The sequence below is a fragment of the Chlorocebus sabaeus genome, chromosome 11 (assembly GCF_047675955.1).
Source record: "Chlorocebus sabaeus isolate Y175 chromosome 11, mChlSab1.0.hap1, whole genome shotgun sequence".
Classification (NCBI taxonomy): domain Eukaryota; kingdom Metazoa; phylum Chordata; class Mammalia; order Primates; family Cercopithecidae; genus Chlorocebus; species Chlorocebus sabaeus.
The window spans coordinates 97,949,649-97,971,207 of NC_132914.1; the positions used below are offsets into that span (position 1 = coordinate 97,949,649).

Below are 21,559 nucleotides of genomic sequence, written 5' to 3' on the forward strand. Positions count from 1 at the left end.
TTGGATGTTTTTAAACTCTTCACTTTTATCCCTTTGAAAATATAGGAAAGAATTGTATTTACCTAATTCAATGAATTAAAGTATTTTTTTCCATGTAGATTTCAAGAATACTACTTTGGAGCTAAAATTGCTGTTTCTTTTTTCTCTTTGGAAAATTATTATGGGGAGGCTTTGAGCATTTTCGTTCACAGTTAAAATTGATGTTTATCTTTATTAGCAGAATAAGCTTATAGTCAAGTTTGTGAATTTATGCAAAGTCCATATGACCTGTTAGGATTTTGATGACAATCAGATAAAAGACAATTTCAATATCAGTTGTTGTAACATTTATATTTACATTATGTTCACAGGGGAAAATAAAATTCTGGGAGATTTTTATATGAGCTAAGTTTTGTTGTTGATTTTTTTTCAAAACTGTCCAGATGGTTCAAGAATTACTTTGATGCTAATGCCAGAAAATACATATTATATTAAAGTCTGTTTCAGGTTTTCCTTTTTCAAATGAGTAGTCCTTTATGAAGTAAAAAGGAGTGATACGAATTCTCTTATAGTCAGACTATTCTAACTAGAAGAGAAAGTTTTGTATTTGCAGTCGAGTAAACACATTCCTAAATCTTGTAATTTGGGGGTTTGGGGGAGTAGCAAAACTGCCACTGTTAACTGTATGTTAATATTTTGTTCTTTTTTCAGAAAAGAAATTTCATTTCAACATAGGTGACTATGCAGCCTGCAATTCAAGTAAGTTTTTTTCTTGGAAAAATATTTAAATTATGAGATTAATATAATTGAACTGTAATAATTAGCAAACATAAAATTATCACAAAGTGTTCTTACTGTGCTAGTTTTTTTAAGCATCACATTTTAATAACAGATACTAAATTTTAACTTTCTAGTTCTCAAAAACTTCTAAGCTTTTGTTTATACTGAATATTTGTAAAATTCAAAAATACCTTAGGGTTATCTCTTCTTGGCCTTTTGGCTAAGAACAAGTGTAAAAATACCTTAGGGTTGGTAGGTCTGTGTTATTTATACCACTGTGGGAAAAGAGGTGGAGTATTTTGTGGTTTCCTCCTCATTACAATTTAGTATGTATTTACAGTTAAAAGAGCTTTCAGTGAAAACAAATATATGTTTTTGAATTTCAGATAGTTGTTCATGTGCCCTATAAATGCCTGTATAGGACTGGCCATTAAAGTTTTAAAGAATGGTTTTTTTTGTTTTGTTTTTTGTTTTTTGTTTTTGTGAAGGGGTGCAAGCTGGGTGGTGTAATGAGACAACCAGAATTGCCTTATATTTGAATGATTTCCAGAGTTGGTGTTTGCTATATTATTCTTATTTTTTAGGTTTTCTTTATTTTGTATAAATAGAACATGATTGAATATTAACTTAAAAATAAAAGTCACATTGAAGGTCTGCCTGGAAAGAAGCAAGCAACTGATAATAAAATTTCCTTTGGGAAGTAAAACTTGGCATCAGTTAGATTTCAGTTCTGATCCTAGTTCTGCCCCCTTGATTCCAAGATTCTGGCAAGTTATCTTACTTCCGAGTCTCTTCTTCCTTACCTCTATGGTGAGGATAATAGTGATTAATTTGCAGGGTAGTTGTGAGGAATCAATGAGATAACATGTGCAAAGGGACTGTTAGAATATATATTGCCTGTAAGCATGTCAGAAGTTTGGTTGTATCCTTGGTATGATACAATTTTCCAGATATAAACCTGGAGATAGTACCTGTGTTATAAAAGTCAGTTAGTCTTTCCTCCTCCTCCTCTTTCTTCTCTTCTCTCCTTTCCTTTCTCTTGTCAATATAACAGTGGATGACAGCCTAGAGAATAGAATTTATCAAATGGTGAAGAACAGCCCTGCATGTGACCCTGTTGTCCACCTTCCTATGCTCTGCAGCTATAATCTCCTACTCTGCTAATAGAGTTCCATCATACTTTTCCTTCTGGGACTGGGGAGTCCATGACTGTCTCTCAAAACGTCTTATTCTTCCCCTTTGGGTGGGTCCTCTCACATCCACTGGCATATGCTCAGAACTCTGTTATTACTCAAAATCATTTGTGAGCTGATTACTTCTGTTCATCCCCTTTTTATCCAAGTCTCAGGAATGTCATTAGTTTCTTATCATTTATTTTCTTGATTCCTTATAGAGTATTTTTATTGCTGCCACATTGCCCATGTTTTTCCTTATTCCTACACTAATGGACATTTATATTTTGTTAACATGGTAGATTCTTTCATAGTTTGTGTAATAGTTTCATAAAATCTTCTCTGATCCAGATTACAAGATCTGTCTTTATTGATTTTTTTTTTCCCAAGACTGTCCTCCCTTCACATGTCTCATAGAGGTTCTTGCTGCTGAATGTAAGGACTTCCCAGGATTTCCACCTCTTTCTCTGCCAATTATGTTAGACAGTTACTTGGTTATTAAGTGTCTTACAGAGAGGAGACATCCAGTGAATAGTTGTTATTAATTGACGTCTTACTAATTTCATAGTTTAAGATATTTCTTGCCATTCATCTGTGTCCTGCATTCTGATTAATAAATAAACATTAATAAATAAACATATAGTATAAATATAAACATATAGTATAAAAGCCAATGGACAATAGTATATGACCTCTCTGGGGTCATAGTCCCATTTGAAAATCTGACAAAGGCTATGAAATCACTCTCTGTGAAAAGGCCCATTTGTACATAGGCATAAAATTTTGCCTAAATGTAAGCAAGTGCAAGTACCTAAGTTAATCTGTAGAGTACCCATGAATTAAATATCTCTTAATGACAATATGGCAGCTTTCAGCATGCTTGAGAACAATCTTCATACATGCAGTTTTTGTTAATGTCTAACTTTTAATAGTAATTTCTACTGACTAACCCAGGTTATAACTAAAGTCGTCTGCTTGCAATAATAGGAAAATCCAACATGTACTCTTCTCTCTAATGTGACAAGAAGTAAAAATGACTTTTTAAAAAATGTTAGTGTCTCCATTTTCATACATGATTTAAAAAACCACCCTCTTAATTTATGCTCTTCTTTCCTTGACAAACATTTACATCTGCTCTGCTTTTTTTCAGCTCAACCAGATGGTTAATGGACAAATAACATATTCTATTGACTGTCAAATACAATTGATTGTAAGATACATTTTGATTTTGATGGTACAAAGAGTCATTTGCTAATATCTGTTCCTCAATTATTGAACAAATATGTTTGAATACTATGTGCTAAGCATTACACTGAGTCCGAGGATTATAATAGAAATAAGATATGCTTATAAAGGGAAGAATTAGTAAAGCGTTACTGTACTTCCTTGGAAATAATTTTAAGAGAATTCAGGGAAATAAATAGCATCGTTTTCCTATTCATAGGATCCTCATATATTTAGGAATTCATTTCCCAATCCCTACCCTAATTCCTGAAGTAAATATCCCTTAAATAACTTACATTTCTTTTTTGTCTTTGATAGGGTTTTAAAATTTACTTTTATTTTATTTTTTATTTTTTATTAGATTTCCCTACCACTGCATGCCTCTTGAGTTTATTCACTTTCTTTGTTTGCCTTGGGGTTTAAAAAAAAAAAATCTTCTTTATTTCTCATCATAGGAGATAGGAAGTAGTTTCCCCCGTTCCCCACCACCAATTTGTGTGCATTACCTATGGAATTGCTATGACTTTTGATCTGATATAGTAAGACTTGTCTTAAATGAACCTCAATACGCTTAATACATTTTAAGGGGAAAGTGGTCTACATTTAAAAATCAAGAAAGGACTAGATTCACTTGGTATTCCTTTTACTTACAGTTCTTTTTTAAAAGTTTGGTTTAAAAAAAAAATTAAAGCCATCACAGACTACAGAGTAGTTAAGTGTAGTACAGAGAAATTTGTTTGCCTGAGCCATTTGAGAGGAAGTGACGACTCTAATGCTCTATTACCTCTGAATATTTTAGTGTGTATTTCTCAAAAACAAGGACATCTTCCTACACAACCACGATGAAATAATCAGAATCAGGATATTAATGCTGCTGCAGTACTACCATTTAATACGCAGGCCACTTTCAAGTGTTACCGGTTGTCTCAGTAATAACCAGTTCAGAATTATGTGTTGCATTTAGTTTTCATGTCTCTTTAGTCTTCATTAGTCTGGATCAGTATCTCAGTCTTTGCTTGTCTTTAATTACTTTGATAATTTTGAATATTCCAGACCACTTATTGTGTAGAGTGTCCCTCAATTTGGATTTGCTTGATGTTTTTTCATGACTAAACTCAGGTTATGCATCTTGGGCAGGAATTTTTCTTACTACGTCCTATCAGGTGGCATACGGTTTTGATTTGTCCCGTGATTGATGAAGTTCACCTCCATCATTTGGTTCTGCTGCTGTCTGTCAGGTTTCTGAACTGTAAAATTACTTTTTCCCTTTGTAGTATTTTGTGTGCAGGTACTTTGAGACTATGTAAAAATCCCATTCTTGTCAAAATTTCAGTGTATTCATTTATATCTGTGTTAACTCATAGTTTCCTATTTTATTCAGTGTGGTATAATCCATTTCTGTTACTTATCTCAATGCTCAAATTGCCCTCAGTTCAGCCAGTAGAAGTCCCTTCCTGCTGGCTTAAGTGTCCTTTTGAGAGTTTCTTTGCTTTCAGATAAGAGATATTTGAATTCAACACCAAAGGATTCATTCTTGCTTCTCTCATTCCATATTTGCACCTGTCTTCAGTGAGAAGATTGGCTCCCATTTGACAAATTCTCATGTGTGTTACTGTTCTCTCATTATTGCTGCCACCCACACCCTGGGTAGATGCTTAGCTCACTTGGACTCTGACACTCTGTATTGGGACATTCCCTCTTTGCACCTGTTAGATGCCCTCTTTATCCAACTCAGGGTCTGACATCTTGCACAGGGCTGTCCCCATACCTGATGCCCACTCACCTCACTCAAGCTCTGACTCTCCATTCCAAGCCACCCTACTCTTGGAATCTCCTATGCATTTCACTTAGGCTCTAATAATATTCCTTTCTAAGTTGTTCAGTAAGGAGAAGGACAAGAGATATTTATATCTGTTTTAAAAAGTGACTTCATAATGACTTGATTACTTCTTTTACAATCTGAAGAATTGATACAGCCTTTTCTATAATCTTACATTAAAGAATCTCTAATTGTATTTCAAAATTTTGCAAGTATTTATTATAACATCTATAAAATTACAAAATTTACAGAGTGTCAGTTTTTATTCTAAATTGTGAATTGGCCAGGTAGTATTTCATGCTCTGTGGGCCAGTAGGCAAAATTGAGATATTATGCAGTTACTTATATAACAGCCATTTTAAAATGTAAAAACTATTCTTAGCTTCTGGGCTTACAAAATCAGGTGAGACAAGATTTGCCCCATGGACTACAGTTTGCTACCCACTTGTTTTAAACTAAACTACTTAGATGTTTTTTAAAAAGATAACACTGTTATTATGATTTGAAGCTTACAAAATGCCATTTATGTTTCATTCATTCATTTATTCATTCATTCAACAAATGTTTATTGAGTCTCTGCTATCTGCTAGGCCCAATGCCAGACGCTACAAAGGTGTATTTTATAAGGCAGGAATCAGTAACCCATCTTACAACTAAGATATTAAGACTCTGGTCAAGTAACTTGTTAAACTTACTCAAGCTAACAAGTGAAGGCAAAATATTATTTGTTGAATTGTACCCTCTTGCTTCAATAGTAGAATCCATTCATTAATTTGGGGTTTTATTACATTGACCACAATATTGAACATTGAAAATGTCTTGGCTGGGCGCAGTGGCTCGTGCCTGTAATCCCAGCACTTTGGGGAGTCTGAAGCGGAAGGATCGCTTGAGCCCAGGAGTTCAAGACCAGCCTGGGCAACATAGGACAACCACATCTCTGCAATACATAAAATTGAAAACTTAGCTGGGTGTGGTGGCCTGTGCCTGTGTTCTCAGCTACTTGGGAGGCTGAGGTGGGAGGATTGCTTGAGCCTGGGATTCGAGGCTGCAGTAAACCATGATCGCATCACTGCACTGTAGCCTGGGCAGCAGAACAGGACTAACACGTTGCTTCTAATTTATATATTTGCTGTGAGCTACAGCAGCTTTTTATATGTGTCCATTATGTATGATTTATGCTTCATCATTTAAATATTGATGTGGATTATGATGACTTTTAGCAAAGGTTTTATTCATTCAGTTGATTGATTTTTTTTTTCTTTAGGTATGGTTTGGAGAAGATCTGCCTCTAAGTCCTCGGAGTCCTCTGACCCCCAGACATGGACCAGGATTGGCTAATGTTTGTCAGTATGATGAGTGGATAGCTGTGAGGCATGAAGCCACTCTGTTGCCCATGCAAGAAGATCTATCAATCTGGTTATCTGGTTTATTAGGTGATGCTTGAAACAATACCCCAAATTGTATTATCTTATTCAGTATGCATTTATTGAGAGCCTTACTCTTTGTTAAGGAGTGATTGTTACAGATGCTGGGGATACTCTAGTGAATGAAGTATTCAGTGCCCTTGCTTTCACCAAAGTTACATTTCAGCTGGGGAAATACTCTGATTCACCCTGTACCTTGGGTCTTGAATAGTAGGAAATTTGAGATTTAACCGAAGAGGTCAATAAACTTGGAATAATGAACATTTTCATTGTTAATATTAAAATCAGCTTTAAAAAGTGTATTGATCTAACTTTTTTTTTTTTTAACTGATTCACCCCCCTCACCCCCGACCCGCCTTAGTCTTGTATAAGCCATGAACTTTGAGTGAAACATATACTGTAGATAAAATGATTACAATTTCTGAGGCATTGAAGGATAGAGGCGTATGAAACCTAGGAAGAAGTGTCAGGTTGGAGAATGTCTGGCATCATATTTTTTACGCTATTAGAGAATATGATGAATGCTTTAAACTTTCTCCCCAGAAAAATTTTACTTTAAATAATTTTATGTGGAATTCTTAAGTTTTCATGAAAAAGAATCTTAAACGATATAGCCCTTCCAAGATAATAAAATACCAAATATCCACTGTATTTGTCTATTATCAGTTTGATGGATAATGTTTAGAGTTTATTATGTAATAATAATGTTTTTAAAGAAGATAATCTAGAAGTAAAACGTTAGTATTCCCTGGGTATTTGTTATGGTATTGTCTTTAATTTTAAAATTGGAACCAAGTCCATCTTATTTATAAAATCGATGTCAGTTTTCTATATTTTTTCTGTACTTCTACATTACAGATATTTTTGTTTCAGTATCATTAAGTTAACTTGCCATTATTTGCTATTTTAACTGTACCTTCTAAGAGTATTTAAGAGTCTGATCTGATATTTTTCTAGTGTTTTGCTGTAATCTGATTCTATTTAATTTTAACCATATTGTTTGAATTTATGTTTCTAGAAGAATCTTAACTTTGAAATATGTTTTTAGGTATTAAAGTTAAGGCAGAAAAATTATTGGAAGAACTTGATAATGGAGTACTACTATGTCAACTGATTGATGTTCTTCAAAACATGGTGAAAACATGCAACTCTGAAGAATCAGGGGTAAGTAAATGTTTGACAGTGTTGATTTTATGTCTTGGTACCTATTAATTTATGTACATTTCTTATCTCTAGAAGGTTGTAGACTTCCATGCCAACTGGCTATGAGATGTTGAATAATTTACTTAACCCTTTTCAAGATCTGGAAAAATGTTCCCTTTCATAAAATATCTTAGGATTTATTTGTGAGAGTTCAGTCAAATTAAATGAGTGAATGTACAGATGGTGTCTAACATAGCGCTTGATGCATAGTCAATCCAGCTCTTCTTGAGAACATTAACATAACTTCCTTTTAGAATTGTTGTGAGGGTTAAATGGGAAAAGAGCTTGTGATGGTTCCTAGCACACGAGTAGCAGCTGCTATTATTATTTTCTTCTTTATATATTTTCCATATATTGTGTTGGTGGTAAATTCTATAAATATTGATTGGATAAATAATAAATATTTTTAGACAGTTTTCATTCGTTAGCCCTGAAGTCATGATTTGAAGTCGGTAAGGTTTCCTCTCTTTTCATCAAATGTAGGTATTCTCAAGAGTTTGGAGTCTGCAAATTTACACACAGTTGGTGGAAATATAAGGGAGTATCATCATTCTAGGGGACAGTGGATGATATGTGTATGTGTATATATATATCACTGAAAATAAGGTATATCTTGTAAAAATATTTTGTGGGTACATACTAGGTGTGTATATTTATGGGGTACATGAGATACTTTGATACAGGCATGCAATAAGTAATAATCATCGTGGAAAATAGGATATCCATTCCCTCAAGCATTTATTCTTTGTGTTACAAGCAATCCAATTGTACTCTTTTAGTTATTTTTAAATGTACAATTAAATTATTATTGACTGTAGTCACCCTGTTGTACTATCAAATACTAGGTATTATTAATTCTTTCTAACTATATTTTTTGCACCCTTAAACATCTCCACTTCCCCCACCTCCCACAATCCTTCCCAGCCTCTGCTAAGCGTCCTTCTACTATCTCCATGAGTTCAGTTGTTGATTTTTAGCACCCACAGATAATTGAGAACATGTGATGTTTGTCTTTCTGTGCCTGTTGTATTTCAATTAACATAATGACCTCCAGTTCTATCCTGTTACAAAGGATCTCAGTCTTTTTTATAGCTCTATGGTACTCCATTGTATATATGTGCCACATTTTCTTTACCTGTTCATCTGTTGATGGACATTTAGGTTGATTCCAAATCTTGGCTATTGAGAATAGTGCTTCAGCAAACATAGAGTGCAGATAATCTCTTTAATATACTGATTTCCTTTCTGTTGGGTATATACCCAGTGGGTTGTTGGGTCATATGGTAGCCTTATTTTCAGTTTTTTGAGGAACCTCCAAACTGTTCTCCATAGTGGCTGTAGTAATTTATATTACCACCGGCAGTGTATGAGGGTTCCCTTTTCTCCACATCTTTGCCAGCATTTGTTATTGCTTGTCTTTTGGATGAAAGCCATTTTAATTGGGGTGAGATGATATCTCATTGTATTTTTGATTTGCATTTCTTTGATATCAGTGATGTTGAGCACCTTTTCATATATCTGTTTGCCCTTTGTGTGTCTTTTGAGAAATGTCTATTCAAATCTTTTGCCCATTTTTAAGTTGGATTATTAGATTTTATCCTACAGAGTTGTTTGAGCTCCTTATATATTCTACTTAATAATCCCTTGTCAGATGGATTGTTTGCAGATATTTTCTCCCATTCTATGGGTTGCTCTTCAATGTGTTGTTTCCTTTACTGTGCAGAAGCTTTTTAACTTGATGTGATCCTATTTATTTTTTATTTGGTTGCTTCTGCTTGTGGGGTATTACTTACGAAGTTTTTGCCCAGACCAGTGTCATGGAGAATTTTCCCAGTGTTTTCTTGTAACAATTGCATAGTACGAGCTCTTAGATTTAAGTCTTTAATCCATTTTTATTTCATTTTTATATATGGTGAGAGACAGGGGTCAAGTTTCATTCTTCTGCATGTGAATACCCAGTTTTCCCAGCAGATTTTATTGAAGAGACTGTCCTTTCTCCAATCTCTGTTCCTAGCACCTTTGTTATAAGTGAGTACACTACAGTTATCTAGATTTATTTCTGAGTTTTCTTTTCTGTTCCATTGGTCTGTGTCTCTTTATGCGAGTACCATACTGTTTTGGTTGAAGTCAGGTAATGTGATTCCTCCAAGTTTGTTGTTTTTGCTCAGGATAGCTTTGACTATTCTCAGTCTTTTGTGATTCCATATAAATTTTAGGATCTTTTTTGCATTTCTATGAAGAACGCCATTGTTATTTTGATAAGGATTGCATTGAGTCTGTAGATTGCTTTGAGTAGTATGGCCATTGTAACAATATTGATTCTTCCAATCCATGCACATGGAATATTTTACCATTTTTTGGTGTCCTCTTCAATTTTTCATTAGTGTTTTATTGTAGAGATATTTCACTTCTTAGTTTAATTCCTAGGTATTTAATTTTATTTGTGACTGTTGTAAATGGGATTACTTTTTATTTCTTTTTCAGATTGTTGGCATAAAAATGCTACAGATTTTTGTATGTTGATTTTGTGTCCTGAAACTTTACTGAATTTGTTTATCAGTTCTAATAGTCTTTTTGTGTGCAGGGGGGTCTTTAGGTTTTCCTAAATATAAGATCATATCATCTGCAAACAAGAATATTTGACATCCTCCTTTCCAGTTTGGATGCCAAATCTTTCTTTCTCTTGTCTGATTACTCTAGCTAGGACTTCCAGAATTGTGTTGAATAACAGTGATGAAAATGGGCATCCTTGTTGTGGTCCAGACCTTAGAGGAAAGGCTTTCAGTTTTTCCCCATTTGGTATGATACTAGCTGTGGGTCTGTCATCATATGGCTTTTATTATGCTGAGGTGTGTTCCTTCTATACTCAGTTTCTTTAGGGTTTTTATCACAAAGGGATTTAAATTTTATCAAATGCTTTTTCAACATCAATTGAAATGATATATATGGTTTTTATACTTCATTTCGTTGATAGATGTATCACACTGATTGATTTGCACATGTTGAAACATCTTCGCATCCCTGGGATAAATCCCAGTTGGTCATGATGAATAATTTTTTAAATGTATTGTTGAATTCAGTTTGCTAGTATTTTGTTGAGGATTTTTGCATCAATATTCATCAGAGATATTGGTCTGTTGTCTTCATTTTTTAATATGTCTTTGTCTGGTTTTGGTATAATACTGGCCTCATAGAATGAGTTTGGAAGTAATCCCTCCTCTTCTGTTTTTCAGAATAGTTTGAGTAGGACTGCTATTAGTTCTTCTTTAAATGTTTGGTAGAATTCAGCAGTGAAGCACTCGGGTCCCAGGCTTTTCTTTACTGGGAGCCTTTTTATTACAGCTTTGATCTTGTTACTTTTTACTGGTCTGTTCAGGTTTTGTTGTCTTACAGTTGCTCAGTATAATCCTTTAAATTTCCGTGGTATCAGTTGTAATGTCTCCTTTTTCATCTCTGATTTTATTTGGGTCTTCTCTCTTTTTTCTTAGTCTGACTTAAGGTCGGTCAATTTTATTTATCCTTTCAAAAAACCAACTTTAAGTTTTGTTTATCTTTTGCTATTGTTTTTGTCATTTCAATTTCATTTATTTCTGTTCTGATCTTCATTATTTCTTTTCTTGTACTAATTTCGAGTTGATTTGCACTTGTCTTTTTAGTTCTTTAAGATGCATTGTTAGGTTATTTATTTTAAGTTTTTCTTCTTTTTTGATGTGGACACTTACAGCTATAAATTTACCTCTTAATACTGCTTTCACTGTATCCCATAGGTTTTGGTATTTGTGTTTTCATTATTTTTTTCAAGAAAATTTTTCAATTTTCTTCTTAATTTCCTCATTGACCCACTGGTGTCAGTCATTCAGGAGCATATTGTTTAATTTCCATGTGTTTATATTGTTTCCGAAATTACTCTTGTTATGGATTTCTAGTTTTATTCCATTATGGTCAGAGAAGATGCTTTATATTATTTCAGGTTTTAAAAAATATTTTAGGAGTTGTTTTGTAACCTAACATATGATCTATGCTTGAGAATGATCCACCTGCTAAGGAGATTAAAGCAGCTGCTGAATGAGATGTTCTGTAAATATCTGTTAGGTCTATTTGTTCTATAGTGAAGATTAAGTCTGATGTGTCTTTTCTGATTTTCTATCTGGAAGATCTGAGCAATGCCGAAAGTAGGGTTTTGAAGTCTCCATCTATTACTGTATTGGAGTCTCTCTCTCTCTTTAGCTGTAATAATATTTGCTTTATTTATCTGAGTGCTCTAGCATTGGGTCCATATATATTTACAATTTTTATATCCTCTTGCTGAATTGACCTCTTTATCATTATATAATGACCTTCTTTGTCTCTTCTTATGGGTTTTGTCTTAGAATTCATTTTGTCTGATATAAATATAGCTACTCCTGTTTTTCAGGTTTCCCATTGGCATGGAGTATCTTTTTCCATCCCTTTATTTTCAGTCTGTATGTGTTTTTATGGGTGAAGAGTGTTTCCTGGAGACAACAGAAAATTGGGTCTTGCTTTTTCATCCATTCAGCTACTTTGTGTCTTTTGATTGGAGAATTTAATCTATTTACATTCAGTGTTAAAATTGATAAATAAGGACTTACTCCTGCCATTTTGTTGTTTTCTGGTTGTTTTTTGGTCGGCTCCTTCTTTCCTTCCTTCCTGTCTTTTAGTGAAGCTGATTTTCTCTGGTGGAATGCTTTAATTTCTTACTTTCTATTTTTCATGTATCTGTTGTATGTTTTTTGATTTGAGGTTACCATGAGGCTTGCAAATAATATCTTATAACCCATTATTTTAAACTGATTGCATAAGCAAAAGAACTATTAATAGCAAGGGATATTGTCACAGAACTTCCCAAACCTAGAGAAAGATATCAATATTCAAGCACAAGAAAGTTATAAAACACTAGCAGATTTAACCCAAAGAACACTACCTCAAGGCATTTAATAAACTCTTAAAGGTCAAGGATAAAGAACTCACTTTAGCATTTCTTGTAGGATGGTCTGGTGTGGATGAAATCCCTCAGCTTTTGTTGTCTGGGAAAGTCTTTATTTCTCCTTCATGCTTAAAGGATCCTAAAAGCAGCAAGAGAAAAGAAACAAATAATATACAATGGAGTCATGTTCCCCCAGGCCCTGGTTGGGTCCAGAGATGCTGTCTGGGAGCCAGAGATTGAAGTCTTAAACCTTAGAAATTTACCTGATATTACTGTTTTACTGCAGCTAAGCCAGCACTCAAACCACAAGTCAAAGTCCTTCCCACTCTTTCTTCCTCTTTTTATGGGCAGAGGAGCCTCTCCCTGTGGCTACTACCACCACTGGCCCCTGTGGGTTTCTGCCAGGCCACTGCCAATAGAACCCAAGGGCTCTTTAGTCAGCTTGTGGTGAATGCTGCCAGGCCTGGGACTCACTCTTCAAGGCAGTGGCCTCCCCTCTGGCCCAGGCCAGGTCCAGAAATGCTGACCAAGAGCCGAGGCCTAAAGCTGGGGACTCCTCAGAGCTTGCTTGGTGCTCTACCCCACTGTGTCTGAGTTGGTCCCTAAGGCACAAGACAGAGTCAGCTTTACTTTTCCCCTTGCCTTTCTCAAACAGGAGGAGTCTTTCATTGTAGCCACCAAAACTGGGAATGTATTCAGTCCCACCTGAAGCTCGTATGTCTGATAGCCCAACGCCCATGGCGTATTACCTGGGTATCACTGCTGGTTATTCAGGGCCCAAGGGTTCTTTACTCAGCAGGTGATGAATCCTGATAGGTCACCATTGTGACAAGGCAGCACTGAGTTCAGTGTAAAGTCCTCCAGTTGCTGTGCTGTCTGTCTTCCAAGTGCACAGCTTTCTCTGCACCTTGTGGCTGCTGCCAGGGGTTGGGGGAGGTGGTGCAAGCACACGCTTAGCCTGGTTGATGTCTCAGTAGGTCATATGCTCCTCCCCTCTGGTCCACTGGCTCTGAGTCCAGCTCAGCACTGGGCTTGCCTAGGACTTGCAATTCTTGTGGCCTAGACTGTCTCTCAAGTTCACTTAGGTCCCCAGAGCACTCCAGTTTATGGTAACGAGGCTTGTCTGAACTCAAGCTCTTATTACTGTAATGGGTGAGTCCCCTCTAGCTGGGGTTGGTCCAAATGCTTTCTCCATGGGCAGACGTCAGCTACTAAAGCCTGGTTCTGCCTTCTGCTGTGTAAGGACAGCAGTGAGTTCAATGTAAAGCCTCAAAATCACTGTACTCTCCCTCTCCCAGATACACAGATTCTCTGTGCCATGTGGTTGCTGCTGGGAAGATGGAGGGAGGGGTGGGCAATTTAAGACTGTCTTTCCTTCCCTCTTCAATGTCTCTCTCAGCGATATGAAATTAAAACCAGATTTCTGGTCTGATTTTTGATTCTTGTAATGGTGCTTCTTGTGTGTAGTTAGTTGTTAAAATTTGATGTTCCTGTGGGCAAGACAAATGTTGTAGGTTTGTATGGGGCTGTCTCGCTCTGCCCCCTAAAGCACATCTTTTGATACATAGTTCTACTTGTAGGAATTTATTCTGAGAAAATAATCAGAAGTTTGTGAAAATGATAGTACAGAAATTAGGAACAACCTAAATGTTCATCAATAGAGAAATTGTTAAAAATTAATTATGGTAACCAGACACATTGGAATATTATACATTCATTAGAAACAATTTTTTAAATATGTTGTTTTGAACCCCACATGATGTCTACACCCTGTCATTTAGTGTATATGCACAAATGCACACACAAATGAAATTGAAGAATGGCTTATGTGACGTTTTGTAGATACAAATATGTGTATAGCTGTGCATAGAGATGTGTTGCCGAAATGTGGGTGAGAGGATTTCAGTTGATACTTTGTGGTTTGCTGTTCGTTTGATTTTTTTTTTTTTCAATGATTGTATATTCTGTATTCAATCAGGGAAAAAAAAACTCCTAAGGTTATTTTAGTTTTGGAAATAAATAGTAACAGGAAGGATATACAAGGAACTAGTAATAGTGGTTAACTCTAGGGAGAGAGAGGAACTGGGAGTAGGTGAGAGAAAGGCGTAATATCCTACCATACCTATTGCATTAACAAAAATCATATTCATGGATTGCTTATTCAAGTAAAAATTTAAACTGAACCAAAACAAAAAAATCTCTTAGCCTCAGCAGAATTATCCAAATAATCTTGGAGCAGATAGTAAAAAAAATTAAGATTCTGTGAAACTTAGATCATCAGTTTTCAAACAACTTTAAGAAGGAACAACTACTTCCTTATTTGATAGTCTCCTCAAGAAATTCAGAACCATCTTTATGAATCTACATGGAAGGAAGTAAGCAAAAATGGGTGTCTGTGATTTTTTTTTTTTTTTTTTTTTTTGAGAAAGAGTCTTGCTCTGTTGCCCAGGCTGGAGTACAGTGGCATGATCATAGCTTACTGCATCCTGGAACTGCTGGGCTCAAGTGATGCTCTCACCTCAGCCTCCTGAGCAGTGGGACTTTAGCTACGTGCCACCATACCTGCCTAATATTTAAAAAAATATTTTGTAGAAATGAGATCATACTATGTTGCCCAGGCTGGTCTTGAGCTCCTAGCCTCAAGCAATCCTGCTTCAGCTTCCCAAAGTGATGGGATTACAAGTGAGTCATCATACCCATCTCTTAACTTTTAACATAGCAATAATTTGAGGTTTATATTGAACTATGTGTAGAGAGACATACTGTTGAGAGTGCTTTGCAATTATTAGGCTGTCAGTTTTTATTTTAATTTAAGATTCTTACGTCATTTTAAAAAGAAAGAGGTGAGAGATGCTTGATCCTACTGCTAATTTTGACCAAATTGTTCTTCTAGGAATCATTTTTCTAGAATATATTTTAAAGCAACAGTCCCCAATCTTTTTGGCACCAGGGACCAGTTTAATGGAAGACAGTGTTTCCACAGATTTGGGGCTGGGGGAGTTTTGAGATGAAACTGCTCAACCTCAGATCATCAGGCATTAGATTCTCATAAGGAGCAAGCAGCCTAGATCCCTCGCATGCACAGTTCACAATAGGGTTCGAGCTTCTGGGAGAATCTAATGCTGCCGCTGATCTGATAGGAGGCAGAGTTCAGGTGATAATGCTTGCTTACCCACTGCTCACCTCCTGCTGTGCGGCCTGGTTCCTAACAGGCCACGGACCGGTACCAGTCTGTGGCCCAGGGTTTGGGGACCTCTGCTTTAAAGTAAAATAAAATAGTTTTCAAAAGTATCTTTTTTCTCTAAAGTTGTGTACTTTTTGGTTACAGGTGATGGATTGAACATTTATTTAGTAATATCAAAATGACTGTTTAATGAAACTATCCTTGATACATTTTTGAAATTATTCTTTTATCTTTTCCAGAATTTTCCAGTGAGAAAAGTGCCCTGTAAGAAAGATGCTGCATCAGGTTCATTCTTTGCTCGGGACAATACCGCAAACTTCCTTCATTGGTGTAGGGACATTGGGGTTGATGAAACTTACCTCTTTGAATCTGAAGGTTTAGGTAAGTGATGTTGTTGACATTCTTGTTTTTAATGCTTATTAGGAGGTTTTAATATCCTTAACCTCTAATTTTTCTTTCCAGATAAGGACTCAAATGCCTCATCTCATTTTCCTAGAAAAATGTATACTTTGAATATATGTTAAACTATTGGAGAATCAGGGCCGGGTGTGGTGGCTCATGCCTGTAATCCCAGCACTTTGGGAGGCGGATCATGAGGTCAGGAGATCGAAACCATCCTGGCTAACATGGTGAAACCCCGTCTACTAAAAAAAAAAAATTAGCTGGGCGTGGTGGCAGGCGCCTGTAGTCCCAGCTACTTGGGAGGCTGAGGCAGGAGAATGGCGTGAACCTGGGAGGTGGAGCTTGCCGTGAGCCGAGATCACACCACTGCACTCCAGCCTGGGTGACAGAGTGAGACTCCGTCTCAGAAAAAAAAAGAATGAGATACTAAATCAAATATATTAACCTTTTCACTTATAGTTAAAGATTTTATGTGTCTAGAATGCCCTAAAATTCTAAATTCCTAAATGAGTTGGCTACATTAAGAATTACTCTACCAAGCCTAAAAAGTAGTAACTTCCCCTTAACCATATAATTACGGAAATGACAGAAGGCCTAATAATGTATAATCATGGTGTTTAGCTTTACCTTATAACAACAGCTGCACATTCTAATGGATCAATATTTTTGACAATTCATTTTGAGAAGTCATGCTCTGTTGAAGAATTATTGACGTATTTTCTCATTTCCTTTAAGTCAGCAGAAGCATCTGTGTAGTGACTAAAGTGGTAGCTATTTAAGTTTTATACTATATTTGAAAGCATTTATGTATGTGTACATACACACCCATACCCACCCCCCTACCCTCACACACTGAATTCATAATGTGATAAGCACAGCAGTGTACCAAGGGCAGGGCTGTGGGATTTGTCTGCCCTGGGAGAAGTTTTGTCACTGACATTGTTTAGGATTGCTGGTTTGTGATGATAGTAAAAAGCAAACTGACTTTTAGTTGGTGCATTATTGTTTTAAAATTCTCGACTGACAGTGCACACCCTTATTGCCTGCACACAGGGTAAGTTGCCTCCCGTTTACTCTGCATCTGGGCACCTGTATCCAGTGCAGAGCAAGCATGGGATGCTATTTTATCCCTCTGTTTACACCTTGCTTTAGATCTAGGTGGGCTGATCTTTATTGACAATGTAGTTGATGTAATGGCATATCTACTTTCTAGAGATCAAAAGAAAGTGGAAATGCTTTGAATTCTCTAGTTTCTGGTTTATAGTTTCTGAAAGGACATAAGATGGTTGTATATTTCTCATTTTCAGTAGAAGGCATCTTCTCACTCTCCTGAAGAAGTAAAGAGCTGTCAATAGCAGTAATTCATTTTGAGGCATTGAACCAATAAGCTAATGTTTTTACTCTCCAGAGGTCTCAAAGATGAGCCTCTTAATTTTTCACACTTTGCTAGCAACTCATAGCTATTTTATGAAACAAATATACTATTTTAAGAAACTTAGAAAGTATTTAGAAAAACAAGTTTAATAAAAATTTTAGGATAAATTCCTCTGTTGGTATGAATTTTAAACTCAAATGTAGGCTTTTTATTGCTTTGAAAGAGTATACTTTGTGCTTGGGGTGTATAATAGATGCTATGCTATTCATAAGTCAAAGAACAATTACCATTTTTATTGAGAGAATCAGGGCAAATGCAGTTCATGCACATATTGCACATGATTAGATTAGGATTCAGAAATTTCCTAGACTTTCTAACTTTAAGGACTGGAACAGAAAGGTAGATGATCCATAACTACTACTATATCATTGCATTTAGCGTATGTTCCATGATCAGGCCTTTTTAAAAAATATTTTAAAGATCCCTGTTTACCTTTATATTGCATTTCCTTTTAAATTTATTTTTATTTTTAGTATTGTATTAAAATGCACATAAAATTTACTATCTTAGGCTGGGCATGGTGGCTCACGCCTGTAATCCCAGCACTTTGGGAGGCTGAGGCAGGCAGATCACCTGAGGTCAGGGGTTCGAGACCAGCCTGGGCAACATGGTGAAACCCCGTCTCTACAAAAATACAAAAATCAGCTGGGCATGGTGGTGCATGCCTATAGTCCCAGCTACTCAGGAGGCTGAGGCGGGAGAATTGCTTGAACCTGGGAGTGCAGTGAGCCAAGATCACGCCACTGCACTCCAGACTGGGTGAAAGTGAGACTCAAAAAAAAAAAAAAATTACTATCTTAACCATTTAACCATTTTTAAGTGTATTAGTTTCTTTTGTAGTAGCATAAAAATTGAGATATGCTGTGTACATAATGTAAAATTTATAATTTTAAAATGTACATTTCAGTGGTTTTTAGTATATTCACTATGTTGTACAATCATTACTACTATCTAATTTTGGAACATTTCTAGAAAGTCTATACCTGTTAGCAATTAGTCCGTTATTCTCTTCCCCCATGCCAAGGCAAACCCTGTTCTCTGTCTCTATGGATTTGCATATTCTTGATGTTTCATATAAATGGAATCATACAATATGTGGCCTTTTGTGTCTGTTTCTTCTACTTAGCACAGTGGTTCATTTATGTTGTAGCATGTAACAGTACTTCATTCCTTTTTATGGTAGACTAATATTCCATTGTATAGCTATGCCATATTTTTTTAATCCATTAATCAGCTAGTGGGCATTTGGATTGTTTCCACTCTTTGGCTATTGTGAATAATGTTGCTCTGAACATTTGTGTACAAATTTTGACGTAAACATTCTTTTTTTTGAGACAGAGTCTTGCTCTGTCACCCAGGCTGGAGTGCAGTGGCACAATCTCGACTCACTGCAAGCTCTGCCTCCCGGGTTCGTGCCATTCTCCTGCCGCAGCCTCCCAAGTAGCTGTGACTACAGGCGCCCGCTACCATGCCCAGCTAATTTTTTGTATTTTTTAGTAGAGACGAGGTTTTACCGCGTTAGCTGGGATCGTCTCGATCTCCTGACCTTATGATCCGCCCATCTCGATCTTCCAAAGTGCTAGGATTACAGGCGTGAGCCACTGCGCCCGGCTGTAAACATATTTTTTAATTCTTTCAGATATATGCCTAGGATTGGAATTTCTAGGTCATATGGTAACTCTGTCTATCTTTTTGAGGAGCTATTTTCAAAGTGGCTGGACCATTTTACATTTCCACCAGCAGTGCCCATGTGTTCCAATTTCTCCACATCTTTGTCAATACTTGTTATTGCCTGTTTTTGTTTTTATTATAACCATGCTAGTGGGTGTGAAGCAGTATTTTGTTGTGGTTTTGATTTGCATTTCCCTAAGGACATTGAACATCTTTTTATATGCTTGTTAACCACTTGTATAACTTCTTTGGAGACTGTCTATTCAAATCCTTTGCCTATTTAAACAATTGGGTCATTTACCCTTTTTGTCAGCTTGTAAGAATTCTTTATATATTCTAGATACTAGGCCATATTAGATAGGATTTGTAAATATTTTCTCCTAGCTTTTGGGTTATTTTTTTACTTTCTTGATAGTGTCCTTTGATATATGCAAATTTTAAATTTTGGTGACGTTTATCTATTTTTTTTTTTTTTTTTTGCTTATTCATACTTTTGGTCATCTAAAAATCCATTGCCTAATTAAAGTCATACATATTTTTAACCTATATTTTCTTCTATAAATGTTACAGTTGGTGCCTCTTAGTTTTAGGTCATTGATCTATTTTGAGTTAGTTTTTGTATATGGTGGGAGGTAGGGGTTCAAATTCATTCTTTTGCATATAGATGTCCAGTTGTGCCAACACAGTTTGTTGAAAAACCTGTTCTCTCCTTATTGAATTGTCTTAGCATCTTGTTGAAATTAATTGTACATAAATGTATGGGTTTATTTCTGGACACTCATTTCCATTCCATTGATCTGTACATTTATCCCTATGCCAGTGATACACTGTCTTGATTACTGTAGCTTATAGTAAGTTTTGAAATTGGGAGGTGTGAGTCTCCAACTTTGTTCTTTTTCTAGATTGGTTAGGCTTTTCTGTGCCTTTGGAGTCCCATATTAATTGGATCATCAGCTTTTCCATTTCTGGAAAAAAAAAAAAAAGGGCTGTTGTAATTTTGATAAGGATTACACTGAATCTGCAGGTCGATTGGGGGAATGTTGCTGTCTTAACAAATTGTCTTCCAATCCATGAACATGAGATGTCTTTATTTATAATCTTAAAATTTCATTCAACAGTGTTTTGTAGTTTTCAGTGTACAAGTGTTACAATTCTGTGATTAGGTTTACTTCCAAGTACTTTGTTCTTTTTGAAGCCATTTTAAGTGGAATTATTTTCATTTCATTTTCATACTGTTCATTTCTAGTGTATGCAACTAATTTTTGTGTGTTGACGTTATCTCCCACAACTTTGCTGAACTTGCTTATTAGCTCTAACAGTTATTTTGTAGATTCTTCAGGGTTTTCTTCTATACATAGGATTATGTTACCTGTTTTTTGTTTTTTTGTTTAGTTTTTGTTGCTTTGTTTTTTGAGACAGGGTCTCACTCGGTCACCCAGGACTGGAGTATAAGTGGCATGATAATAGCTCACTGTAGTCTTGAACTCATGGATTCAATTCATCCTCCTGCCTCGGCCTCTTGAGTATCTGGGATTACAAGTGTGAGCCACTATGCCTGGCTAATTAAAAAAAAAAAAAAAATTGTAGAGACAGAGTCTCACTTTGTTGCCCAGGCTGATCTCAAACTCCTCCTAGCCTCAAGCAATCTTCCCGCCTCAGTCTCCCAAAGTGCTAGTAGTATTATAGGTGTGAGCCACCATGTCTGGCCTATGTTATCTGTTAATAGATGTAGTTTTCCTTCTTCCTTTCTAGTCCAGATATGATTTATTTATTTTTCTTGCATAAATGTCATGGCTACAACCTCCAATACAATGCTGAATAGAAATAATAAAAGTGGATGTCCTTGTCTTTTCCTGGTCTTGAGAGGGAGACTTACAGTTTTTTACCTTTAAGAAAGATAATGGCTGTGGGTTTTTCCTAGATGCCCTTTATCAGATTGAGAAACTTTCCTTTTTTTCCTGTTCAGTCTTTTTTTTTTTTTTTTTTTAAATCATGAAATGGTTGGATTTTGTGAAGTGGTTCTTTGTCTCTTGAGATAAGATAATTGTGTGTGTTTTTTCTTTACTCTGCTAATAGTATATTGCATTGGTTGATTTTCTTATATTGACCTATTTCTGGCATAAATGACACTTGCATGGTATATAATCCTTTAATATGCTGCTGGATTTGGTTTGCCAGTATTTCTTTGAGGATATTTGTATCTATATTCATAAGACATACTGGGTTTTCGTTTTCTTATGATGTCTTCATCTGGCTGGCTACCTTTGGTATCAGGGTAATGCTGTCATCCTAGAATGAGTTAGGAAATACTTACTCTCCTC

At 35.9% G+C, this 21,559-nt stretch overlaps 1 protein-coding gene across 5 annotated transcripts in view; it reads left to right on the top strand.

The window, feature by feature from the left end:
* Positions 1-21,559, top strand: part of GAS2L3 (growth arrest specific 2 like 3) — a 53,990-nt gene that overhangs the window by 21,162 nt on the left and 11,269 nt on the right. For all 5 annotated transcript variants that reach the window (XM_037996648.2, XM_037996649.2, XM_037996650.2 and 2 more), the window contains 4 exons: positions 691-738; positions 6,239-6,407; positions 7,447-7,562; positions 15,970-16,111. In XM_037996648.2, the coding sequence (XP_037852576.1) occupies positions 721-738; positions 6,239-6,407; positions 7,447-7,562; positions 15,970-16,111 (445 nt within the window). In that variant the 5' untranslated portion in view covers positions 691-720. The remainder of the gene's footprint in view (positions 1-690; positions 739-6,238; positions 6,408-7,446; positions 7,563-15,969; positions 16,112-21,559) is intronic.